The sequence below is a fragment of the Cydia pomonella genome, chromosome 3 (genome assembly GCF_033807575.1).
Source record: "Cydia pomonella isolate Wapato2018A chromosome 3, ilCydPomo1, whole genome shotgun sequence".
NCBI classification, from domain to species: Eukaryota; Metazoa; Arthropoda; class Insecta; order Lepidoptera; family Tortricidae; genus Cydia; species Cydia pomonella.
The window spans coordinates 163,529-191,290 of NC_084705.1; the positions used below are offsets into that span (position 1 = coordinate 163,529).

Here is a 27,762-nt window from a genome sequence, read left to right on the forward strand (position 1 = left end):
TAAGTCCTTACGATAATTTATTGCAGACACAAACCTTTCAGTCCAGTGACCCCGCCGAACCGAGTTTTGGTGTACGACCCACGTTACAAAATACACTATATTATTTACAACAATAAAACTATCGTTACCATTAACTTACATAAAATAAATAACCAATTTCTCTAAGAACCGAGTACAGAGCGAATTATAACTAAATGCTTAATTCATATTAGAATAATTAAAAAAAAAAAACAAAACATTAACGTTTTATGTAGTTTAAAAAAATACGAGATCATTGTTTTACATGAAATGAAAGAATATGGTGGTGTTTTGACTGAACACAGCTGGCGTGGTGCGCGGCGGGGCCTCGACGTGTCGGCGGCGGCCCCGCCCGTGCCCGGGTACTGACTACGCGATTGGCAAACAATTGGATTAAGGTTAGCGAAATTCCTTTATATTTCTTCATAATCATTTAATTATTGATGGAATAATTTACCATAAAATAAGTATCAAAGCAGTTTAAATCATTTTTGCATCGCATGGTTGTTATATATGACCAAACTTTTCATTACATAAACCGTATGGATAGGGCATAAAAAAATTGCTCAGACAGGAAAAGTCAATATTGGAACGATTCACTGAACAAATCCCTCCTGACACTGCTGTAAGAAATGCAACTTCCATCGCGGCGTTCAAGGTTAGACGAAATAATTATCAACATTTTATTAAATAAAACCTAAAATTCTTTAAATAAAAACATATCGCGAAAATATGTATGTTCTCGGATTTGACAAATAAAATTTACGAAATAAATGTCCATATTATATTGTATTAATATTATTAATGTTGTGATATTTAACTCTGTTATTAATAATAAATTTCATTTCATTTCAAAATTAATCTCAATTAATTTAAAACTGCTGTTCGCTGTCCACAATTCAACTGCCTGCCCCCACCAGATAAATTTAGGGGGGAAATGTCTAACACGTACACAAAACCGTCAATCGCTTGTGATGTTATTGAACTAAAAAAATAGTCAAATACTTTACTGCGCTAGGACTCTACCCCTCTTTCCAATAGCGCATTTTTATGTCCGAAACTACATGAGATCATGCCACTTTCAGCTTTTAACCTCTAGCGTCGTGTAGTCCCAGTTCTAGTACAAATTATCTCAAAATGAAATTTAAATTTGTCCTATTTTCTAATACCATTGATTCAAATTTGACCGCCAAGTGTTCTTGTTTGTGGGCCGCTAAAGGTTAAAGGTACAGTTGAAATTTTATGAGGTGATTTTTTGGGCTAAAACCCCTAATGTGTTAAATAAAAGATGATCTCCATCGGAGATAACAGTGTAGGACGATCAGTCGACTGTGGGCGGTCAATCAGTTGAAAAGTTTGCTGTTACATAAATTTAAACCATTAAATACGATCGTAAAATTGCTTTTTAAAAGGGTTTGTTCCCGTTCGGTCAGTAGCAGTAGTAACCGCTACATAAAAGAAACGATACCTTTTGGTTATCAGATTAGGGGTTTAATCCGAAAAAATCACCTCCGAAAATTCCAACTTTAAAGTTGTTAATCGTGAGCTCTCGATGTAGTATCGGACTGTGTCGTTTTAAATGTATACATAATGAAATTTATCTTCTTCTTCCTCGCGTTGTCCCGGCATTTGCCACGGCTCATGGGAGCCTGGGGTCCGCTTGACAACTAATCCCAAGATTTGGCATAGGCACTAGTTTTTACGAAAGCGACTGCCATCAGACCTTCCAACCCAGAGGATAAACTAGGCCTTGTTGGGATTAGTCCGGTTTCCTCACGATGTTTTCCTTCACCGAAAAGCGACTGGTAAATATCAAATGATATTTCGTACATAAGTTCCGAAAAACTCATTGGTACGAGCCGGGGTTTGAACCCGCGACCTCTGGATTGCAAGTCGCACGCTCTTACCGCTAGGCCACCAGCGCTTATTACATAATGAAATTTATATTAAATTGAAATCAAAAACAAACAATAAGATCAACAATCATTGCACATGGCTCCTGCTGGCCGCGGCGCTCTCGCTCGCACTCGCCAACTATACTGCATCTGTCTATGCCACATCTGTCCCTGTCCAACATTAAAGGACGTCAGAAAAACCAAATGGTCTATGTTATCTAGTCCTCTTTATCCTTCAAACGCGACAAAAGGTGTAGCTGTATTTACGAGTACCACACTTGTCCTATCGCTGTGAATGAAGCAGACGTAGACTGGACGTCTCCGTTGCGGGGGTCTATTTGAAACCCCTTCGGAATTTGAAATCGGACTATTTGGAATCTTAGGAATCTTTGTGGGATTTTAAATAGCCCCTCGCGACGCTGTCATGTGATGTTGATGTGTTTTAACACGACGGAGACACACCATTTCAGCTCTTTATGTTTCAATTCATATTGCTTGTTATTTGGCTGTATTAATAATAGCGAGTGCATTCGAGAGGTGACACGTTTTTGTGGAAACAGACTTAAGGCTCATTTAGGCAGCGCGCGAACTCGCATGCAATTTTAGTTACACTGAGGTAACTTTCAATTCAGCCGACCCCTCAACTATCGGTAATAAAACACGAGTGCGAATTCTCGCACCGTCTAAATGAGCCTTTATAGTGAAAACGTGGACGGAAATTTTACAAATCAAGTTTTGGCAGCTGTTTTTCCCTTCCATGGAAGATTACAATTAATTTTAGGATGATGTAGATTAAATTAACTGATTTATGATTTGTACAATTACAAGTTTTGTGATGATACTTTAAATAATAGTTTTTCTGCCCTCCGGCCGAAAAGCGTTAACTTTCGGCCCGTTGCAGTAAAGTTACCGCTTTCCGGCTTCGTCGTACAGAAAAATAGTATACACACCTCGTCCAGTAAATAAGAAAGCCTCGGGTTTGTCGACCTCGGCTTCGCCTCGGCTAATTGGCAATTACAGGTGATTTGAGACATTTCGTACTTTACTATCGAAAGTATGTAATATACTATTTAATGGTATGGTAAAGAAAGGTTGCCCTACCTACTAGTTTTGCAGCCCTCCAACATATTAATTGTAATGTGCGCCCACGATTTCACTACGAGTGGCCGCGCCCGCGGCTCCCTCGTGGCAGATGCAATACTCGAACATGTGTCAACTCTTTCTAAATTCCATTATTGAACTAAACAATAAGTAAATTATAATATAACAAAATTAGATACTATGTACAGTAAATAAACCGGGAACGCAGGGTTTGTGTTCCGGGCGGAGAGCCTACTCTATTTCTGTAAAGAGTTTGGGAGGATCATGTACAAAATGAAGCTTCACAATCGAACAACTACTTATTTACAATCGTCTGAGGTGTGCTACAGGAGTGACACAAGTCTCGTTTTACAAGCGTTTCGATCATTGCTATGAAACACCAACATACATTTGAAACCCCAGACTTGTATCATATCCTCAACATGACTTACAAAAGAAACAGTAATATTTACTGACACTATTTGGCAAGTATTATTTTCGTTTCGTTTTTTCTGCAATTTCATAACTTGAGGTAATTAACTTCATTTGTCCAAACTCATCGCCAAGTCTGCAATGAGTCGATCCTTAAATAAATAAATTGAGTACGAGCGGGGTACTTGCCGACATGCCCTGATCGACTCGACGTGCAGGACACGACGCCCGACACGACACGGCACCCGACACGACGCGACGCGACACACATGACACTCGCCAAACTTGTGATACGTGATACGATCACATGACATGACTGACTCGTCTCTTCTATTTGATAGAAAAGTTATAATTGTGACGGTTTCAAGCAATATTTTCCTTAATGTTGGTTTTTGATAAAGGCTATATTTCTAATTTCATCTTTATGGCAGAAGCACCTTATTGAGAACCGATTATGTGCAGAAAACGTCACAATAATGTAAGAACTAAGATTATTAATAAACAGTGTATACCGACAATAAACGTAGGTGGCACCGACGATAGCCTCCTAGCTTTCTCACTCATGTCATGGCATTAATTTTTCCATTATACTTTAATTCTACTATTTTATAGCTTATTTCCTTGGAACGTGTCGCGTGTAGCGTCGGAGGCCGCGGCGGGGGACTGTCCCTACGCCAGTAAAATGCTGCGCCCATGTACACTTGGTCCTGTATTTACAGTTTACAATTCAAAATCAATTTTAACTAGATATTTACAAGTCGCCAGACGACGGTCGGAGGAGGAGCTGTCTCGGCGTGGAACGATGGCAATCCAATCAAAATCATTACATTGGAGCAAAAATCGACACAAAATGTTGTAATGATTGACTGTGGAATAGGCAAGAAATGCATAATATGAGGTAAATCACACCTTAAAAAATATAAAATTCTAATCAACTGGTATATAGTATTAGCTACTTTGGTTTGAGTGATGTTAAAACATGGCAATATAAAATATCCGACCGATCCGTTTTAGAGGTGGCAGCCAACAAGAAACTGATAGGGCTTATAGGGATGTTCATATTTATTGAGTTGTTCTGTAGCTGCGGACAGATGACTCTGGATGAGTCGTGACAGAAGTGTCTCGAGTGACCATGTTCATATTGATTGAGTTGTTCTGTAGCTACGGACAGATGACTCTGGATGAGTCATGACAGAAGTGTCTCGAGTGACCATGTTCATATTGATTGAGTTGTTCTGTAGCTGCGGACAGATGACTCTGGATGAGTCATGACAGAAGTGTCTCGAGTGACCATGTTCATATTGATTGAGTTGTTCTGTAGCTACGGACAGATGACTCTGGATGAGTCGTGACAGAAGTGTCTCGAGTGACCATGTTCATATTGATTGAGTTGTTCTGTAGCTACGGACAGATGACTCTGGATGAGTCATGACAGAAGTGTCTCGAGTGACCATGTTCATATTGATTGAGTTGTTCTGTAGCTGCGGACAGATGACTCTGGATGAGTCGTGACAGAAGTGTCTCGAGTGACCATGTTCATATTGATTGAGTTGTTCTGTAGCTACGGACAGATGACTCTGGATGAGTCATGACAGAAGTGTCTCGAGTGACCATGTTCATATTGATTGAGTTGTTCTGTAGCTGCGGACAGATGACTCTGGATGAGTCATGACAGAAGTGTCTCGAGTGACCATGTTCATATTGATTGAGTTGTTCTGTAGCTACGGACAGATGACTCTGGGTGAGTCACGACAGAAGTGTCTCGAGTGACCATGTTCATATTGATTGAGTTGTTCTGTAGCTACGGACAGATGACTCTGGGTGAGTCATGACAGAAGTGTCTCGAGTGACCATGTTCATATTTATTGAGTTGTTCTGTAGCTGCGGACAGATGACACTGGGTGAGTCACGACAGAAGTGTCTCGAGTGACCATGTTCATATTGATTGAGTTGTTCTGTAGCTACGGACAGATGACTCTGGGTGAGTCACGACAGAAGTGTCTCGAGTGACCATGTTCATATTTATTGAGTTGTTCTGTAGCTACGGACAGATGACTCTGGATGAGTCATGACAGAAGTGTCTCGAGTGACCATGTTCATATTGATTGAGTTGTTCTGTAGCTACGGACAGATGACTCTGGGTGAGTCACGACAGAAGTGTCTCGAGTGACCATGTTCATATTTATTGAGTTGTTCTGTAGCTACGGACAGATGACTCTGGATGAGTCATGACAGAAGTGTCTCGAGTGACCATGTTCATATTGATTGAGTTGTTCTGTAGCTGCGGACAGATGACTCTGGATGAGTCATGACAGAAGTGTCTCGAGTGACCATGTTCATATTGATTGAGTTGTTCTGTAGCTACGGACAGATGACTCTGGGTGAGTCACGACAGAAGTGTCTCGAGTGACCATGTTCATATTTATTGAGTTGTTCTGTAGCTACGGACAGATGACTCTGGGTGAGTCACGACAGAAGTGTCTCGAGTGACCATGTTCATATTGATTGAGTTGTTCTGTAGCTACGGACAGATGACTCTGGGTGAGTCACGACAGAAGTGTCTCGAGTGACCATGTTCATATTGATTGAGTTGTTCTGTAGCTACGGACAGATGACTCTGGGTGAGTCACGACAGAAGTGTCTCGAGTGACCATGTTCATATTGATTGAGTTGTTCTGTAGCTACGGACAGATGACTCTGGGTGAGTCACGACAGAAGTGTCTCGAGTGACCATGTTCATATTGATTGAGTTGTTCTGTAGCTACGGACAGATGACTCTGGGTGAGTCACGACAGAAGTGTCTCGAGTGACCATGTTCATATTGATTGAGTTGTTCTGTAGCTACGGACAGATGACTCTGGGTGAGTCACGACAGAAGTGTCTCGAGTGACCATGTTCATATTTATTGAGTTGTTCTGTAGCTACGGACAGATGACTCTGGGTGAGTCACGACAGAAGTGTCTCGAGTGACCATGTTCATATTTATTGAGTTGTTCTGTAGCTGCGGACAGATGACTCTGGGTGAGTCACGACAGAAGTGTCTCGAGTGACCAATTTTTGCTCCGCAGTAAGTTACGTCAACATTAGCCCCTTATCGCGTGTAATAAAAAATATTTGTTGAAATTTGAACTTTAATAGTTGTCAATAGAGTTGAATATCATATCCACCATATATGGCTTCATATGCGATAAGGGGTCAGATTGGATAAAAGTAATCGTTAATAATCTGATTTACTGATCTTGTAACGGAGAAATTTGACTGATCGACACGATTCGTTCCAAAATGAAGAGTGAAATGGAGCTGTTCTCGGACAGAAGCCATTAGAAGCAGCGGTGGTGCCGGCGGCACGGGCCTAGGCCTCGCTGGCGACGGGCTCGCGCGCGTGGTGGATGCGCACGTGCTTGTTGTGGTTGGACTTGTTGCCGGACAGCTTGCCGCACACGCCGCACGCGAAGGGCCGCGCGCCGCTGTGGACCTTCATGTGCTCGGACAGGTAGTAGGAGCGGTGGAAGGACTTGCCGCACTCGGCCACCTTGCACACGTACCGCTTGGCCGTCTCGTGCTCGCGCACGTGGCGCTGGCAGTTGTACTTGCGGATGAACTGGCAGCCGCAGTAGTTGCAGGTGTAGGGGCGCACGGCCTTGTGCGCGTTCATGTGCGACACGTACTCGGAGTGGCGGATGAAGGCGCCCTTGCACAGCGTGCACTTGTAGGGCTTGGCGGAGCGCGAGGCGTGCGTCCAGCGGTGCAGCTTGAGGTTCCACTTGGTGGTGAAGGCCTTGGAGCACACCACGCACACGTACGGCCGCTTGCCCGAGTGCGTCAGCAGGTGCGCGCGCAGGTTCGAGCGCAGGTACACCTGCGCACACGTACCCGTACACAACACGTTTCATAACACCGATTTATGGCATGCAATAAAGGATTAAACTATGAAAAGGTATCCTTTAATATACCGTCACCCGTACTGCTATGCGAAATGTTCTTAGAAGTCTTAGAATTTAACTTTTTGCTTAACAACGATTAAAATTTATAGATTTTGGAAAAAAGTACAGTCAGCGACAAAATTGACTAAAATGTTTGATGTCAATTGAAGCCATTTCTATCCAGGATCAAAAGCTTCTCAGGTAGTTTTAAAAACGAGCTTAAGAAATGGCTATTAATGAAATGTCTTTATACTCGTAGTTTAAAGTAATATTTTATGTATACAGACAGACAGTGAAGATTGTTTTGTTGTTGTTTTGAACTTATTAATTTTAATTTTAGTTTATTATAATATTGTATGCCCGAAATGCTCTTAGGGCCTCCTAGTCCTTAGAGCCGCTGTGCCCCGAGGCCATTTGGCGCAGACATCAGCCCTTTCAATTAGTTTGTAAGCATTATTGTGTACTTTTATTATGTAACTATGTTTAAGCTTACTGAATAAACGTCTTTATTATTATTCCCTTTATTATTAAATTGGCAAACTGTTGGAATTTTATTGTCGTGGCGGGTGAGGGAGGCCTGGTGCAGGAACTTATCGTGCAGGTGGCTACACCATGTACCTGCTTGCAGACGGGGCAGGGCACGTTCTGCTGCCTGGGGCGCTGCGTGTCGGTGTAGGCGGGGTCGTGGCGGGTGAGGGAGGCCCGGTGCAGGAACTTGTCGTGCAGGTGGCTACACCACGTACCTGCTTGCAGACGGGGCAGGGCACGTTCTGCTGCCTGGGGCGCTGCGTGTCGGTGTAGGCGGGGTCGTGGCGGGTGAGGGAGGCCCGGTGCAGGAACTTGTCGTGCAGGTGGCTACACCACGTACCTGCTTGCAGACGGGGCAGGGCACGTTCTGCTGCCTGGGCGCTGCGTGTCGGTGTAGGCGGGGTCGTGGCGGGTGAGGGAGGCCCGGTGCAGGAACTTGTCGTGCAGGTGGCTACACCACGTACCTGCTTGCAGACGGGGCAGGGCACGTTCTGCTGCCTGGGGCGCTGCGTGTCGGTGTAGGCGGGGTCGTGGCGGGTGAGGGAGGCCCGGTGCAGGAACTTGTCGTGCAGGTGGCTACACCACGTACCTGCTTGCAGACGGGGCAGGGCACGTTCTGCTGCCTGGGGCGCTGCGTGTCGGTGTAGGCGGGGTCGTGGCGGGTGAGGGAGGCCCGGTGCAGGAACTTGTCGTGCAGGTGGCTACACCACGTACCTGCTTGCAGACGGGGCAGGGCACGTTCTGCTGCCTGGGGCGCTGCGTGTCGGTGTAGGCGGGGTCGTGGCGGGTGAGGGAGGCCCGGTGCAGGAACTTGTCGTGCAGGTGGCTACACCACGTACCTGCTTGCAGACGGGGCAGGGCACGTTCTGCTGCCTGGGGCGCTGCGTGTCGGTGTAGGCGGGGTCGTGGCGGGTGAGGGAGGCCCGGTGCAGGAACTTGTCGTGCAGGTGGCTACACCACGTACCTGCTTGCAGACGGGGCAGGGCACGTTCTGCTGCCTGGGGCGCTGCGTGTCGGTGTAGGCGGGGTCGTGGCGGGTGAGGGAGGCCCGGTGCAGGAACTTGTCGTGCAGGTGGCTACACCACGTACCTGCTTGCAGACGGGGCAGGGCACGTTCTGCTGCCTGGGGCGCTGCGTGTCGGTGTAGGCGGGGTCGTGGCGGGTGAGGGAGGCCCGGTGCAGGAACTTGTCGTGCAGGTGGCTACACCACGTACCTGCTTGCAGACGGGGCAGGGCACGTTCTGCTGCCTGGGGCGCTGCGTGTCGGTGTAGGCGGGGTCGTGGCGGGTGAGGGAGGCCCGGTGCAGGAACTTGTCGTGCAGGTGGCTACACCACGTACCTGCTTGCAGACGGGGCAGGGCACGTTCTGCTGCCTGGGGCGCTGCGTGTCGGTGTAGGCGGGGTCGTGGCGGGTGAGGGAGGCCCGGTGCAGGAACTTGTCGTGCAGGTGGCTACACCACGTACCTGCTTGCAGACGGGGCAGGGCACGTTCTGCTGCCTGGGGCGCTGCGTGTCGGTGTAGGCGGGGTCGTGGCGGGTGAGGGAGGCCCGGTGCAGGAACTTGTCGTGCAGGTGGCTACACCACGTACCTGCTTGCAGACGGGGCAGGGCACGTTCTGCTGCCTGGGGCGCTGCGTGTCGGTGTAGGCGGGGTCGTGGCGGGTGAGGGAGGCCCGGTGCAGGAACTTGTCGTGCAGGTGGCTACACCACGTACCTGCTTGCAGACGGGGCAGGGCACGTTCTGCTGCCTGGGGCGCTGCGTGTCGGTGTAGGCGGGGTCGTGGCGGGTGAGGGAGGCCCGGTGCAGGAACTTGTCGTGCAGGTGGCTACACCACGTACCTGCTTGCAGACGGGGCAGGGCACGTTCTGCTGCCTGGGGCGCTGCGTGTCGGTGTAGGCGGGGTCGTGGCGGGTGAGGGAGGCCCGGTGCAGGAACTTGTCGTGCAGGTGGCTACACCACGTACCTGCTTGCAGACGGGGCAGGGCACGTTCTGCTGCCTGGGGCGCTGCGTGTCGGTGTAGGCGGGGTCGTGGCGGGTGAGGGAGGCCCGGTGCAGGAACTTGTCGTGCAGGTGGCTACACCACGTACCTGCTTGCAGACGGGGCAGGGCACGTTCTGCTGCCTGGGGCGCTGCGTGTCGGTGTAGGCGGGGTCGTGGCGGGTGAGGGAGGCCCGGTGCAGGAACTTGTCGTGCAGGTGGCTACACCACGTACCTGCTTGCAGACGGGGCAGGGCACGTTCTGCTGCCTGGGGCGCTGCGTGTCGGTGTAGGCGGGGTCGTGGCGGGTGAGGGAGGCCCGGTGCAGGAACTTGTCGTGCAGGTGGCTACACCACGTACCTGCTTGCAGACGGGGCAGGGCACGTTCTGCTGCCTGGGGCGCTGCGTGTCGGTGTAGGCGGGGTCGTGGCGGGTGAGGGAGGCCCGGTGCAGGAACTTGTCGTGCAGGTGGCTACACCACGTACCTGCTTGCAGACGGGGCAGGGCACGTTCTGCTGCCTGGGGCGCTGCGTGTCGGTGTAGGCGGGGTCGTGGCGGGTGAGGGAGGCCCGGTGCAGGAACTTGTCGTGCAGGTGGCTACACCACGTACCTGCTTGCAGACGGGGCAGGGCACGTTCTGCTGCCTGGGGCGCTGCGTGTCGGTGTAGGCGGGGTCGTGCGCGCGGCGCACGTGGCGGGTGAGCGAGGCCTGGTGCAGGAACTTGTCGTGCAGGTGGCTACACCACGTACCTGCTTGCAGACGGGGCAGGGCACGTTCTGCTGCCTGGGGCGCTGCGTGTCGGTGTAGGCGGGGTCGTGGCGGGTGAGGGAGGCCCGGTGCAGGAACTTGTCGTGCAGGTGGCTACACCACGTACCTGCTTGCAGACGGGGCAGGGCACGTTCTGCTGCCTGGGGCGCTGCGTGTCGGTGTAGGCGGGGTCGTGGCGGGTGAGGGAGGCCCGGTGCAGGAACTTGTCGTGCAGGTGGCTACACCACGTACCTGCTTGCAGACGGGGCAGGGCACGTTCTGCTGCCTGGGGCGCTGCGTGTCGGTGTAGGCGGGGTCGTGGCGGGTGAGGGAGGCCCGGTGCAGGAACTTGTCGTGCAGGTGGCTACACCACGTACCTGCTTGCAGACGGGGCAGGGCACGTTCTGCTGCCTGGGGCGCTGCGTGTCGGTGTAGGCGGGGTCGTGCGCGCGGCGCACGTGGCGGGTGAGCGAGGCCTGGTGCAGGAACTTGTCGCCGCACGTGGGGCAGGCGTGCGGGCGCGCGGCGTGCGTCTCGGCGTGCCAGCGCAGCTTGGCGCGCGAGTGGAACACGGCGCCGCACGCGCACACGAAGTCGCGCACCAGCCGCTTCTTGTGCAGGTGGTGCCGGTCTCTGCGGGGGAGGGGAGGGCAGGGATTATTTCATGCCCGATAAAACTTTTCACCAGAGAAGAGTTAAAATAGTTACTTACGATATAAATGCAGAAAATAGGAATTTCGCAACGAGTGGTGATAAGTTTTAAATCGACACGAGTTGCGAATCGCCTATTCGCACGAGTATCGTACAACGTTTTATAGTACATATAGCTCTTTAAATTTTCGACATATGCACGGAAAGTGCTCATTCCCGCACGCGTGCTGGAAAGTAGCACCATATGTAATAAGATAGTAAGTGACATAGGTTGCTAGCTATATTTTTTAGGAAATCTTGGTGGTAGTGATTGTCGCTTTTAAAGTTTTTAGTAATGCAGACTACTTATTTTTACAATACAAGTGCGGAGAATAGGATATTCGCAACGAGTAGTGATCAATTACCGACTGACTTAAAATCGACACGAGTTGCGAATTATCTATTCGCACGTGTATAGTACAACGTTTTTCAACACACTTGCTCAAAACGACGTTTTTATTCCACCGATTTTTGGCTCATAACAGTCATAAACCTAGATATTAAACACCCGTGTTTTTTCAGTATAGTATAACACTCGTGCTTTTTCATTATAATATCCGACTGAGTTAAGAAGGTAACAGATTGACTTCTAATAATATGCATGGAAACGGAACCTTAATTTGGTCGAGTAATTTTTTTTTAACCACCTATTAGGTTTCAAATGTTAGTTCAAATAGGTTTTATCACACCAAACATAATTTATAGATTAAATTATCTCGTAAATGACAATAATGAATAAACAACATTTTATCGATTTGTTCTCCATCCGTCGAATAGAAATACGAAAATATTAGCTTTTTACATTTTTTCAATTGGCTGTTTGTCGATTTCGTTCGCGCCTTTGACTTGCGCGCGCATTGGAATCGTGCGTAAAAAAAATAACGCACCAACCATTTACCGTATTTGTCATAAAATTGAAGTAGATTGGCATGTTTTTAGTTTATATATTGACGAACATGTCATTTTCAAGTATTGAAAATGAAGAACACATAAAATTGACGCTGCCAGTAATACGAGTACTAATAGAGGCAAGAGCCGAGAACCATAGCTTTTTACCATCAAAATCGGGTGAGAAATAATTGGCAGCATATGAAACTTTTATTCAATGGAAAATCAGCAAAAACGCCCGGTCTCTCTTGGAAAACGTGTTAGTAGCTTATTCCAATGAACTGGCGAATAAGTGCCTACTAGCCCAGCACGCTTTGGTGCAATTATTCGATGTTAAAACTGTAAGCCACCATTTTGAAAATTGTAGGTACCTTTACTGTTTTGACAAAAAAAAACTAATTTATAATAATACGATATTTCACTATAGTACATTGTAGGAGAGGCCGGAAAACCGCTCAAAGTGGAACGAGTGAGTTTGAGGGCCGACACGTTAGTGGAGTCCCTTAAATAACACGAGTCTATCCTTAGCGTTTCCGGCCGAGGCATTACATACTGCTTTTCACGACTACTGCGAGGAAATAAGAAAACATTTGCATAATTATAAGTACATTAATATACATTACTATTTATATTGGCGTGACGACAATTGTTGAAAGAAAGGGATGTACTTTTGCCAGAAACATTTATATTTTCTTCACTAGAAGAACTCATTTTTATAGCGTAGATAAGTGTTTCTTGTATTTTTTAGTCAAACAATTTACACTCCAATTCAGTAAGTCTAAGTATTTACTTTTTCTATCAATTTTAAGAGGCGTTTTTCTTAACTTAGAAGCAATTTTGCTAAAAGAATCACAAACAGCTACAAATTAAACGTGAACTGAACGGTTTTAACGTTTCTTTTTTTTAAACAAGTAATTGGTCCATTAAAAAACCTAATTTTATTTTTGAAGGAAAATATTGCGCCAAGACCTTTATTGATTTTTATGTTTAAAATGATTCTCATTGCTGTAGCACCTGAACCATCACCAATGACAGATGATGATAACAATGAATCATTGTAGTAGTGGTGGCTCAGGTGCTACAGCTATTGCATACTTTCCAGCAAAATAATTCAAATAGAAACTGTAAAAGTGTTTATGTATGGAATGAGTTGTAATTAACTGACTTACGAAGAGAGAACTGCTCGTGAATAATTGTTGGTAATGCTGCTGATCCAATGCCCCGCAGCTCTCGCTCCAGCTCTACGTATATAATTCGCCGGTTCTCACCAATATTTTTTTCTCCAGCTAGCACATTTTCAAGAGTAACTGTGGTTGGCGGCCGCCCCGTTATTGGCTCATCTTCAAAACTAAAGAACGTTGAGCGCCCGCCCTCTTTTGAGTTGAGCGAACCAATTAAAAACCGTTGGACGCGAACACGCAGATTCACCGAAAGTTGTAACTAAAAGTTGAAAATATTCCTGAGGCTTTAAACCTTTTTTGAACTCATAATAAATCCTAACCCGAAAATAACGTCGAGTGAGCTTTATCGTGGCGGCGAATTCCCGCCAGATTCATTCAGAAAAGAATATAAAAAAATGTGACTGATAAACCGAGTATTCTATTTTTACGTGTATAACTGATAACCAGCCTTTCCGATGGTGTGTAACATGCCAGTGTCTCACAGATGAGCATAGAGTATCCAATTTTTCTTGGCATGGCCCTCGTAAATATTAATTGTGTTATTCTCAATCAAAATTGAGAATAACACGTTTGATTTGTCTTTCACCTGTTAGTGTCTGATCCTTTCACATTTTCTCAAAGGTTAGCTAAAAGAGATCCCTTTTAGGGATAAGTTCGTCTTTGCATATTAAATTTTTTGTCTGTTTTATGTTAAGCTGTTTATGTGCAATAAAGTGACATATATACATACAAAAGGTAACTTTCTGTCGGTATCGAGTTATACCAGCACAGAGTTCAAAACATGTATTTAATATCCAAAAAGAATCAGGCCTCTAAGTTTACTTATTTTTCTATGATTTTTGAAAATTTACCATGCAAATGTACAGTTTTGAGATGTTCTATTTTAAAGTCGGAAAGTTTGAAAGACCAAGTTCTAGTGCGAAGTTATGTAGATGGCGATTTAAAAATATTCTCTAATCGTTATATTCCTAAGAAAATGACATTTAATCTCTAATATTTAACATATAATTGAGATATTATAAATAAAGCACGTAGGGTATTGAAACGTGAAACATAAAGAAAATATTTGTATGGCTTAAAATGGACAAGTTCTCGGCTAACTTATATTGCCCTTGCACGTCTATAATGTAGGGATAATAATAAAAAAGTAACACAGCTTTTATGTTAAATAAACTTTTTTTAAACAAAAGTAAAAGTAAAAAAAAATACATAAAATCAACGTAATTAGATGTCGGCAAGCATTCTACACATACGTTTATGCATAAAATTAACCAAAAAGTATAAAAATAATACACAATAATGTTAGTTGGTATTAAAAAAGTGGCTTCAAAGTCTAAACTTTGAATACAATTTTTGTATGAAAGTGATTAAGGGGACCACATTGTCACTATTCGTGACTTTACAGAAATAACAATTCCATATGCATATTTTTCTCGAAATGAAAGCTGTAATTGCTTATTACTGCTTAAAATATTAGAATGTGACTAAAAAAAATCAAATTCTTTCTTTTCGTCAGTACTAACTAAACATTTTGGGCTAAAGTTTCACTAAGTCTTAGGGTACCACATTGTCGCGTTATGAGATCATGATCTAATTCTAATAACCAAAAATACATAATACTATGTTATTGTTATTATACCTTTAAGCGTCACGTTTGTAAAAACAGAACGCAGACCTTTGACGTTTGCTACCTAATAGATACTCGATTGCTCATTGAATAAACATGAATTCAAAAGTTTACAAGTCTTGCGCAGGCCCTCATTGTGGTAACACATCAATAAAAGCACCTGATAAGGTACCCTAGTCATTAAACTTTATCTATTTATTGGAAAACCAACAGCACATGAAACATATTAACAATATATGTAACAATCGGAGGCTAATTATAACTATTATAAGTTCAAACAGATAGAAATTTCATAGACATTAACTACATGTGAGTATTTTAAGTGTCTAGAGACTATTTCTGAACAAAACAAAATTTCGTCAATTTCGACTTGATTTATAAAATCATTGATATCTCGGAATCCATAAGCGACAATGTGGTACCTTTTGATGGAGAATGACACAAATGATGTCTATTTATGATTCCAAGAACACGGACCTGGAATTAATTGAATAAAGTCATAGCTACAGACGGATGGGCATGGGCATGGGCAATGGGCACGTACCTGTGCTGCACCATGTTGGAGTAGCGGCGGAAGGTGTCGTCGCACACGGTGCACTTGTAGGGCGCGCGGCCCGTGTGCGTGTTGTGGTGCTCCTGCAGCTTCTGCCGCGTCAGGAACCGCTTCTCGCACACCTCGCATCTGTACAACGTGAGACACTTACTGCACTCTGCACGTACCTGTGCTGCACCATGTTGGAGTAGCGGCGGAAGGTGTCGTCGCACACGGTGCACTTGTAGGGCGCGCGGCCCGTGTGCGTGTTGTGGTGCTCCTGCAGCTTCTGCCGCGTCAGGAACCGCTTCTCGCACACCTCGCATCTGTACAACGTGAGACACTTACTGCACTCTGCACGTACCTGTGCTGCACCATGTTGGAGTAGCGGCGGAAGGTGTCGTCGCACACGGTGCACTTGTAGGGCGCGCGGCCCGTGTGCGTGTTGTGGTGCTCCTGCAGCTTCTGCCGCGTCAGGAACCGCTTCTCGCACACCTCGCATCTGTACAACGTGAGACACTTACTGCACTCTGCACGTACCTGTGCTGCACCATGTTGGAGTAGCGGCGGAAGGTGTCGTCGCACACGGTGCACTTGTAGGGCGCGCGGCCCGTGTGCGTGTTGTGGTGCTCCTGCAGCTTCTGCCGCGTCAGGAACCGCTTCTCGCACACCTCGCATCTGTACAACGTGAGACACTTACTGCACTCTGCACGTACCTGTGCTGCACCATGTTGGAGTAGCGGCGGAAGGTGTCGTCGCACACGGTGCACTTGTAGGGCGCGCGGCCCGTGTGCGTGTTGTGGTGCTCCTGCAGCTTCTGCCGCGTCAGGAACCGCTTCTCGCACACCTCGCATCTGTACAACGTGAGACACTTACTGCACTCTGCACGTACCTGTGCTGCACCATGTTGGAGTAGCGGCGGAAGGTGTCGTCGCACACGGTGCACTTGTAGGGCGCGCGGCCCGTGTGCGTGTTGTGGTGCTCCTGCAGCTTCTGCCGCGTCAGGAACCGCTTCTCGCACACCTCGCATCTGTACAACGTGAGACACTTACTGCACTCTGCACGTACCTGTGCTGCACCATGTTGGAGTAGCGGCGGAAGGTGTCGTCGCACACGGTGCACTTGTAGGGCGCGCGGCCCGTGTGCGTGTTGTGGTGCTCCTGCAGCTTCTGCCGCGTCAGGAACCGCTTCTCGCACACCTCGCATCTGTACAACGTGAGACACTTACTGCACTCTGCACGTACCTGTGCTGCACCATGTTGGAGTAGCGGCGGAAGGTGTCGTCGCACACGGTGCACTTGTAGGGCGCGCGGCCCGTGTGCGTGTTGTGGTGCTCCTGCAGCTTCTGCCGCGTCAGGAACCGCTTCTCGCACACCTCGCATCTGTACAACGTGAGACACTTACTGCACTCTGCACGTACCTGTGCTGCACCATGTTGGAGTAGCGGCGGAAGGTGTCGTCGCACACGGTGCACTTGTAGGGCGCGCGGCCCGTGTGCGTGTTGTGGTGCTCCTGCAGCTTCTGCCGCGTCAGGAACCGCTTCTCGCACACCTCGCATCTGTACAACGTGAGACACTTACTGCACTCTGCACGTACCTGTGCTGCACCATGTTGGAGTAGCGGCGGAAGGTGTCGTCGCACACGGTGCACTTGTAGGGCGCGCGGCCCGTGTGCGTGTTGTGGTGCTCCTGCAGCTTCTGCCGCGTCAGGAACCGCTTCTCGCACACCTCGCATCTGTACAACGTGAGACACTTACTGCACTCTGCACGTACCTGTGCTGCACCATGTTGGAGTAGCGGCGGAAGGTGTCGTCGCACACGGTGCACTTGTAGGGCGCGCGGCCCGTGTGCGTGTTGTGGTGCTCCTGCAGCTTCTGCCGCGTCAGGAACCGCTTCTCGCACACCTCGCATCTGTACAACGTGAGACACTTACTGCACTCTGCACGTACCTGTGCTGCACCATGTTGGAGTAGCGGCGGAAGGTGTCGTCGCACACGGTGCACTTGTAGGGCGCGCGGCCCGTGTGCGTGTTGTGGTGCTCCTGCAGCTTCTGCCGCGTCAGGAACCGCTTCTCGCACACCTCGCATCTGTACAACGTGAGACACTTACTGCACTCTGCACGTACCTGTGCTGCACCATGTTGGAGTAGCGGCGGAAGGTGTCGTCGCACACGGTGCACTTGTAGGGCGCGCGGCCCGTGTGCGTGTTGTGGTGCTCCTGCAGCTTCTGCCGCGTCAGGAACCGCTTCTCGCACACCTCGCATCTGTACAACGTGAGACACTTACTGCACTCTGCACGTACCTGTGCTGCACCATGTTGGAGTAGCGGCGGAAGGTGTCGTCGCACACGGTGCACTTGTAGGGCGCGCGGCCCGTGTGCGTGTTGTGGTGCTCCTGCAGCTTCTGCCGCGTCAGGAACCGCTTCTCGCACACCTCGCATCTGTACAACGTGAGACACTTACTGCACTCTGCACGTACCTGTGCTGCACCATGTTGGAGTAGCGGCGGAAGGTGTCGTCGCACACGGTGCACTTGTAGGGCGCGCGGCCCGTGTGCGTGTTGTGGTGCTCCTGCAGCTTCTGCCGCGTCAGGAACCGCTTCTCGCACACCTCGCATCTGTACAACGTGAGACACTTACTGCACTCTGCACGTACCTGTGCTGCACCATGTTGGAGTAGCGGCGGAAGGTGTCGTCGCACACGGTGCACTTGTAGGGCGCGCGGCCCGTGTGCGTGTTGTGGTGCTCCTGCAGCTTCTGCCGCGTCAGGAACCGCTTCTCGCACACCTCGCATCTGTACAACGTGAGACACTTACTGCACTCTGCACGTACCTGTGCTGCACCATGTTGGAGTAGCGGCGGAAGGTGTCGTCGCACACGGTGCACTTGTAGGGCGCGCGGCCCGTGTGCGTGTTGTGGTGCTCCTGCAGCTTCTGCCGCGTCAGGAACCGCTTCTCGCACACCTCGCATCTGTACAACGTGAGACACTTACTGCACTCTGCACGTACCTGTGCTGCACCATGTTGGAGTAGCGGCGGAAGGTGTCGTCGCACACGGTGCACTTGTAGGGCGCGCGGCCCGTGTGCGTGTTGTGGTGCTCCTGCAGCTTCTGCCGCGTCAGGAACCGCTTCTCGCACACCTCGCATCTGTACAACGTGAGACACTTACTGCACTCTGCACGTACCTGTGCTGCACCATGTTGGAGTAGCGGCGGAAGGTGTCGTCGCACACGGTGCACTTGTAGGGCGCGCGGCCCGTGTGCGTGTTGTGGTGCTCCTGCAGCTTCTGCCGCGTCAGGAACCGCTTCTCGCACACCTCGCATCTGTACAACGTGAGACACTTACTGCACTCTGCACGTACCTGTGCTGCACCATGTTGGAGTAGCGGCGGAAGGTGTCGTCGCACACGGTGCACTTGTAGGGCGCGCGGCCCGTGTGCGTGTTGTGGTGCTCCTGCAGCTTCTGCCGCGTCAGGAACCGCTTCTCGCACACCTCGCATCTGTACAACGTGAGACACTTACTGCACTCTGCACGTACCTGTGCTGCACCATGTTGGAGTAGCGGCGGAAGGTGTCGTCGCACACGGTGCACTTGTAGGGCGCGCGGCCCGTGTGCGTGTTGTGGTGCTCCTGCAGCTTCTGCCGCGTCAGGAACCGCTTCTCGCACACCTCGCATCTGTACAACGTGAGACACTTACGCTTACGAACAGATTACTCGCCTAGCGGGTCGCTGGCAGTGAATGTGTTAATGAACAATATCCATGCAAAGTTAACTTAGGCCTTGGACACGACATTTTTGTATTATTAACCAAATTTAAATTAATTGTATTGGGCGAAATCTGAATTTGTGGCTATGTAACACCGGTATCTATGAAATTGGCAACTACCTACCTTTTACTTCAAAATCAGTCAAATTGGACCGGGGACTCACTTGAAGTTCTTGATGCCCTGGTGCGTCTTGAGATGTAAAGCGAGGTTGGCGCGCCGGAAGAAGCACTTGCCGCACGTCAGGCACTCCAGCGGGTGCAGCTTCAAATGTGCCGTGAACGCCGCCTCCGAACCCTGGTCCACCTAGCAAATAGAAACTAATCAGTGTCATTCTTGCATGAATATACCGCCCTACTGCTGCTCAGGTCGCCTCAGCAGAGGTGTCGTGGTGCAGTGACCAACACGTCAATTTAATCCCAAATTTAAAACTTCAAGAGTTCCAGCTCGTTGTTAAATAAACGTCATAATTTCATAGCAGTTTGACGTTTAAAATGACATTTCCACCGCCTGGGCTATCAAAATGACTATCTGACTAGTTATTCATGAAATAAAACTATTTAAACGGATCATATCGCGTATAGTGAGTTTGAAATACCTACCGACATTTCGAACCCTTTTCAGCGTTCGTGGTCAACGGGTGACCCTTAATTGAGAGCTAAGAGCTAATTTACTATTATACGGTATTTCTTTGTCTACGCCGCAGATAAAGAGAGACAAATTAAGCTAGATATTTTCATTGTGTGGTCTGAAGTTATGAACGATGAATTTTCTGTGGTGCCTTATGATAACAATACCTTGCACGTGGGGCACGTGTGGTCACTCCGCCGCCGCCGGGGCTCCGGCTTGATGATGACGGGGTGGTCTCCAGCCCGGGTACAGGGCACTGTGGACCACGGTGTCATACCTTGCACGTGGGGCACGTGTGGTCTCTCCGCCGCCGCCGGGGCTCCGGCTTGATGATGACGGGGTGGTCTCCAGCCCGGGTACAGGGCACTGTGGACCACGGTGTCATACCTTGCACGTGGGGCACGTGTGGTCACTCCGCCGCCGCCGGGGCTCCGGCTTGATGATGACGGGGTGGTCTCCAGCCCGGGTACAGGGCACTGTGGACCACGGTGTCATACCTTGCACGTGGGGCACGTGTGGTCACTCCGCCGCCGCCGGGGCTCCGGCTTGATGATGACGGGGTGGTCTCCAGCCCGGGTACAGGGCACTGTGGACCACGGTGTCATACCTTGCACGTGGGGCACGTGTGGTCTCTCCGCCGCCGCCGAGGCTCCTGCTTAATGATGACGGGCTTGGTCTCCAGCCCGCCCGGGTACAGGATGCTCGATGTTAGAGCTTCTTTAGAGTCTGGCAGGAGCAAAGTGTCTGTTTCTGTAAAAAATCATATTAGTTCGGATATTAAATATTAATTGATTCAAAATTTAAGCACACGAAATAAAACATTATGTCATTAAAAAGGTAGGTATCATGCTGTAATGAATTATATATTTGACGAATCTTTGTTACTTAAATATTTGCATAGGTATAGATCCTGAGTCATAATAGTATTTTGGTATAAAAATTCAAGAAAAAAGGAAGTCGGTCACATATAAATTAAATAGGTGTGTACCTGCGGGCGGCGCGACTGCGTCAGGCTTGTCCTCCTGCTTGATGGCGGGCGCGCGGCCGCCGGGCGGGCGGGGCGCGCGGTGCGCGTGCGCGTGCAGCAGGGCGCGGTGCGCGCGCAGCTCGGCGCGCGACGCCAGCACGGCGCGGCACAGCCCGCACGCCGCCCGCCCCGCCTCCCTGCGACACGAGCTAACCTTGACCACGCTCAACGACCACAACACTCGATACTCATTGCTGTTCCAGTGGTCTCGCGCCAATTTATAAGCATTTGCATTATAAGCAAAAGTTTCTGTATATTTATTTATTTATTGTTCGGAGAAATAAATTGCACAAAAACAGCTATAAATTGCACAATAGTTATATATATAGATAACAAAGAGCCAATTATAGGTTCCCACCGGTAGCAACAGGTTAACAAATAATTGGTGGTTAGCACTAGATTTTTTTTTTTAACAAGGTGTTTCCACATATATTTTTAAATATTAATACTTATTATATTATATACTGAACAAAGAAACCAAAACTTATTATAAAATTGATACGTTAATCGATACAATAATATGCTATAGTATCAATGGTTACAATTTTATGTAGTTGTTTCTTCCTGATTCCGATAGAGTTTCCTCCTCGGGAGCCCCTGTCCGGTAGCGAAATATTTAAAATATGTAGTGTAAATTATAGAATAAAAATGAAGTAACTAACAAACAATCTGACTTCTCCGCAGTTTCATTATCGTCGCCGTCGGACAGCCAGCTCTCGCGGGCCAGCAGGTCGTAGCCCTCGGCCGCCACCTCGCGGTACATCTGCAACGTAACCGTGTTCTCTTAGTGCCACTTGTTGAAGATAGATACAAGATAGAATACTCTTTATTGGCACACCTCAGTAAAAAGATACAAGAAAAATAAACAATTGATTAAATGTAGAGACAGACAACAGGCGGTCTTATCGCTAAAAAGCGATCTCTTCCAGACAACCTTTGGGTAGAGGAAATAGATAAGTTAATCGAAAAAGTAGGTGTTGCTAAACCGTTATGAAGCCTACATTCACACACACAATTACAGTGAATATACATACACATATAAGGAATACAAATAAACATACATAAACATACATATAAATATATATAAAATTAACCGAAACATAGCTAAATATGACAGCAGCATGTCAGCCACAGAGTAAAAATAACTATGTACTATATAAACACTAAGGGAGAGATAAATAATGTTCTTTGAGTGATTTTTAAACACAGCAAGAGATTGAGCGCGTCTAATGCCAACGGGTAAGGAGTTCCAGAGTCGGACAGCTTGAAAAGTAAATGAAGTGTTGTGTGTGATAATACTAATTATACTAAAACTATGCTCAAAACGACCTATCACCGTAAATACCGTCACACCATTACCAGTACGACTACTCAATCTCTATTGAAACGGGAGTGAGCACTTTCCGTGCATATGTCTAAACTTTAAAGAGCCATATGTACTGTAAAACGTTGTACGATACACGTGCGAATAGGTAATTCGCAACTCGTGTCGATTTAAAACACTCCCTTCGGTCTTGTTTTAATTTATCACCACTACGTGTTATATTTCCTATTTTCTGCACTTGTATTGTAAATAAATATTGGGTGCCTGCCTCTCCTTCATGTATATTGGTGATCATTTTTTTTCAGGGTTGAGTAAGGTTTTAGGTTGTCCTTGGATAGGTCTTTCAAAACGATTTCAAAATGAACAGGTTTTCAATGATATTTTTTTGATACAGAAGATATTTTCTGAAATAATCGCTCTGAAAGAATAAAAAAATGTGTCAAAAAAAATTGTGAAAGCAAAACTTAGTAATGACTTTCATTGAAAACTATGATCGTTTTTTAAGCCGTTTTTGAGTTATCGCAGTCGCGCCGCGAAGGTACTCCCTTTTGCTGACTGTACATGATGCTTACTAGTAAATAGTCCCTGTTCAAGGCAGCCTACTGTGACGGACGGAAAACTACGGAACCCGACATTGACCATAGCCCGACATGCTCTTGGCCGGTTTTTTTAAGTCAAATGACTTGAGTGGTAGAACAGTAAAATTATTTTAAATCTCGGTATAGCATTGTAGTATAATTAACGGGACATTTTCTATTCCGTGCGGTGTTGCTATCTCGTATACATAAGTGCTTCTGCAAAGTTTTCCAAGTTTGAGGTCGTAAGCTTGAATCGATTGTATTTAAAGTTGGACATCATTTATTACAGTTAGGTTAGTGTTCAGGACATTGAATTTTTTTTTTCATGTAAAGTGTGGGCATTTTATAAATGGAACATTGTCTCAGTACAAAAGGCTCTCTAGCAACGACCCTGTCGCCGTTCAAGGGCAATTGATACTATAGTTCGTTCGCGTTAAGAATGCAGTAAAATCAGTATTGTCCGCCGGCCTAGCGATGCTCGTACCCAATCAGATCGTTCCAAATTAGAAAGTATGCCTGCAACTGGTCACTGTGAACTTGAATTTTTAATTAGGAACGATTTGATTAGTCATGAGCGTGGTTCAGCCGGCGGACAAGGATGATTTTACTGCAGTCTTAACGCGAACGTACTATAGGCATATGAACCCGAAACATACTCGTATAGGAAGCGGTAAATTGCCATAATAAGGAAATCTGAGAACAGCGAGTGCGTCACCCATTCTCACTAACCACTGACTAATTTTATTGGAGGTGGTTGTCCTCGTCCACATTTCGGCATTAGTCTAAATTATTACCAAACAAATTAAATATTTTTAACTAAGCCAAGGGTTAGGATTTATTATGTGAAAAATATCTACACAACTATTTTTAGTATTGTCCAAAATAAATGAAATAAATCAAGGTACAGTTGCCATTTCAAATAATTCGATACGCGAGCGGTTTACGTAACTACGAGTTCATTATTATTCAATGCTTTCTCTCGGCCATTGTGGCAGACCCAACACTTAATGACTCTCCGAGACCTCGACACACTTTAGACTCGACCGATTTGAGACCTGAGGAGAGTTCAACGTGAGAGGCTACTGTATGGTCTTTAAAGAGATAAGATACATTTTCAGTAAGAAACCAAATTAACAACAGCTCATTTCGCTTAACTCTTGTGCATCATCCTGAACCTGGTCGGAATGCACGAAGGTTGATATTCATACAATTAATACATATTATGTAGATAAATGTCTCTACCTACAACAACAATCCCTATACAAAGCGATATGTTCTGAAGGAACAATGGATAGTGGTGTCCTACATTTAAAGAGATGTTCTAAAATAGTGCGATAATGAAGAATGAATGTGGCCTTACCCCAGTCCAGGGCGACTCCATGTCCGGGTTGTCCTGCGCGGCGCGGCGCTCGTCAGGCTTGGCGTCGCGCTCGCGCAGCTCCGCGTACTCGGCGCCGCTGTCCGCGATCTTGTAGCTCTCGTGGATGAAGGTGGGCAGCACGAACTCGCCGTCCCGCTGCCCCGAGCCCCACAGGTACGCGTCCTTCTCGCGCGCCTCGAACGCTTCCCTCTCCGGCGTGAAGTAGTCCGCGTATATGTTGTCCCCGAAGTAGTTGTCGTTCATCATGCTCACGAACTGCTTGTTCTTTGAGGACGCCTCAAGCTCCAGCAGCTCCTTGTGGTTGGACTCGTCGTCGAACTCGGCCATGGCGCCGTAGGCGATCACGTTGATGGGGCGCATGGCCTCGAGCGGCGCGAGCCCGCGGTCGTTGCTGAAGCCACCCTCGTTGCTGGAGTTGATCTCCTCCTTCACCTGCACGGACGAGTGCTGACTCGAGTCGCGGATGCTAGAGCACGCCACGGGCTCCAGATCCATCGACTGCTCCTCCGTGTCTGCGTCGAACTCGTGCCGGCTGTCGTTGTCGTTGTCGTTGCACACTTCCACGGTGATGGTTTGCAAGGTCTCGGCTCTTTCGTTTTCGCTCGTGTCGATGCTGTGAATTTTATTCATGGTGAAGTTCTCGGGCGGGCGCGCCGACGACGACGGCCCCACTTGCAGGTCTTTACTGCTGCATGGCGTCACTGTGAAACTTTTGGAATTCTTAATTTCTAAAATCTTTTTATGCTTCTTGACAAAGATATTGTTCAGTCTTAAAGGCGTGTTCCTGAAGGAGGGCTTCAGAGGTGGTTTAGTGGTCTCTACGAGTAGTTCTACGGGCGCCGGCGTTTCAGGCTTCGGCGATATGGAAATTCTATCAGTGGAGTTATCCCCGCTCTCTGAGAGCTCGCTGCACGGCGATATTGACGGTTTTTCGTTGCAAATGAGGTCGGGCATGGGGCAGCTATCAGAAAATTCATTATCAATTTTATTATCTACAACAGAAGACTTGGAAACTGAGTCTTTGTACGAGGGAGGATTCCCGACGTTTTTTATCACAGAGAATGTATTCGAAACTACACTATCGTTACTAGTGGTGGGCTGCAGGCAGTCCCCAGACAGGCTGTGGTGGTTATCCTCAAAGTCAGGCAGGATCCGCTCCGGAGAGGTGGCTCGCTCCGAGTATTCAGGCTCCTGGGATCCTGTGAGGTCTACAATGGTATTGAGCAAATTTTTGTGATGCTGTACTGGCACTTCCACCTTAATATTGCTAAGAATTTTCAGTCCTTTACTGGACCCAGGCATGTCATTCCTTTCTACTTGCCTGTCTGGGCCAGGTGTAGTGGAAATGTCTGAAATCGTCTGCGAAGCTTGCGAAGTGCTAGTGTTCATGCTGGTGCTGCAAACTTCTACCGGCGGCCCCACTATGGGGCCCACTTCAATTATCAAAGTTTTATTGGATTCATTATTAATATTACTAGGATTAGACAGTGATTTCTCCAGGTTACTCACAGATATTTCGCTATACACCGGTGGGTTGCATTGCTTGGAGAGAATCTGCTGAGGAGTGGTGTACATACAAGATGTGTTGCCAAACTGGTCCACCACCATGACATTCTGGTACATAGAGCTAGTGGCAGCTACGTTAGTCACATTGTCATGGCCACTGAGCACTGTGGGCATGCTGGTAATGAAAGGTTTCCCATCTATATTATGTACCATTTCCCTGTAGATAATCTGTGAATTCTGTGTGACCACTGTAGTGCCTGGAGTGAAAGTGCCTGTTGACAACTGGTTGAAGGTACTACTGCTGCTGGCTAGTGGTGATGCTACAGACTTGGGCTCCATGATCTGGCTGGTAGGTATACTCCCTGACACAATCATATTGTTTTGAACACTTTTCTGCACAAATGTAGGTGCAGTGGGCACCACCAGGTGCATGGGCTTCACTCCAGGAGTAATATATTGCACTCCTCCCACATTGGCCTTAACAAGTATATTATTAGGTTTAGGAAGTATTTTTACAAGGTCATTATTTCTGCGGGAGCCCGAGCCTCCAGGCATCAAGGCTGCCTGTATCTTGGCCGCTGGGGCCACAGATGGCATATTATATGTAAGCACATTACTAGTGTTGTCTATGGCACTGTACTCAGCGCTGCGTGAATACTTGATCTCCTTGTCCTCCTGCTGCTCCGGGTAGTACACATACTGTGGATCAAACTCCGGGCCGGGCACATTCTGCATGAAGGGCTGACTAGACTTGTCAGGCTTCATAAATGACATAGCTGGATAAGGGCTAGATGTTGCATTATTGGAATTATTTTCAAAGTTGATGTCACCCATTTGCATATCTGCTGGTGTTGCATTTCTAGCAATACTGGATGCAGGGGTCTTGGAACTCCTGCTGGGGGTCCGTCGCCAGTATCTCTCATTGTCGATGCTGCGGCCACTCCACCGAGGGCTGTCCTCAGCGGGAGTCCTTGACCTACTCCTGTACGAGCGCTCCGAGTGAGCGGGTGTGGAAGTCCGGCTTCCAAACCCGACATTGTTAGCAGATAGGTTGCACAGGGCTTTGATAACTTGATCTTTAGGGTGGGTGTCGAGGTGGGACTCCAGGGACATGCCATTGTGGAGGAAGAGGGTGCACACGGGGCACTGAACGAGTTGCTCCATGTTGTCAGTCGCGCGCTCGCGGCGGAGGCTCGCGCGCCGTCAGACCGTCGTGGCGGCCTTCACGCGCATCGCCCACTCCACGCGAGTCAAGCATACGGCCGAGACCTTCTCCAATCTCGCACAGGTCTTCTTCTTATCGATCTGTCACAAAATAACTTTATATAAATACCACGATCGCGATCACCGATTTCGGGTTACACAAACTCGTTTAAAGTGCAAACAGAGGACAAAAGAAAACAAAACCCCGAGATAAAGGCCACTGAGACATAAAAAGTCGAGCATTATGAACGAGGAAGAAAGAAATGAATACAATGTATTGTTAACGCGCAGTAACGGGACTTACCTCGGATTATTGATTGTCAAATATCTTGCATACTGTGGATTATACTAAAATAAACCTTTGAATTAGTTCTATACACGAGTACTAAGCTAAGCTTAATCTAAAAATATTTCCAAATAGTCCGACATATTGCAGACGTCTCGTTCTATTGCTTGCAGTCACAAAACTTTTGTATTCCGATGTACGTATATAAACGTCGATAAGTTAGTGCTATAATCGGATTTCTATACATTCCCGACAAACAAAAAAAAATGTATTGAACGCAATATGCGTTGAACGAATTTATTTTCTACCATAGACATTAAAATATTTGTTTGTGTTACCATACCACCCAGCAATTATATTTTTAATGAGCAGCGTTTTTAATCTTTTTCACATGAATGATTTTTTTGAGTTTTCATGTATTTTTTCTTGAAATAAAATGGGATTCTTGACCTATTTTCATCGATTGTCTCTGACAATTCTGCCAGCTAATCATCAATCATCGAATTTTGAATGACAAATAAATGTGACAATGACAAATGACAACCAA

General features: G+C 47.4%; 1 protein-coding gene across 1 annotated transcript; it reads right to left on the reverse strand.

Moving 5' to 3' along the window:
- Window positions 1-27,673, reverse strand: LOC133515695 (uncharacterized). Its single transcript, XM_061848237.1, has 9 exons — window positions 27,234-27,673; window positions 24,200-27,031; window positions 21,600-21,700; window positions 20,899-21,074; window positions 20,518-20,660; window positions 19,447-19,586; window positions 19,054-19,191; window positions 10,981-11,236; window positions 1-7,284 (listed from the first exon to the last, which is right to left on the reverse strand). Exons 2-9 carry the CDS (start codon window positions 26,888-26,890, stop codon window positions 6,778-6,780), a joined length of 4,152 nt encoding a protein of 1,383 aa, XP_061704221.1. The 5' UTR covers window positions 26,891-27,031; window positions 27,234-27,673; the 3' UTR covers window positions 1-6,777.
- Between the last annotated feature and the right edge of the window lie 89 nt (window positions 27,674-27,762).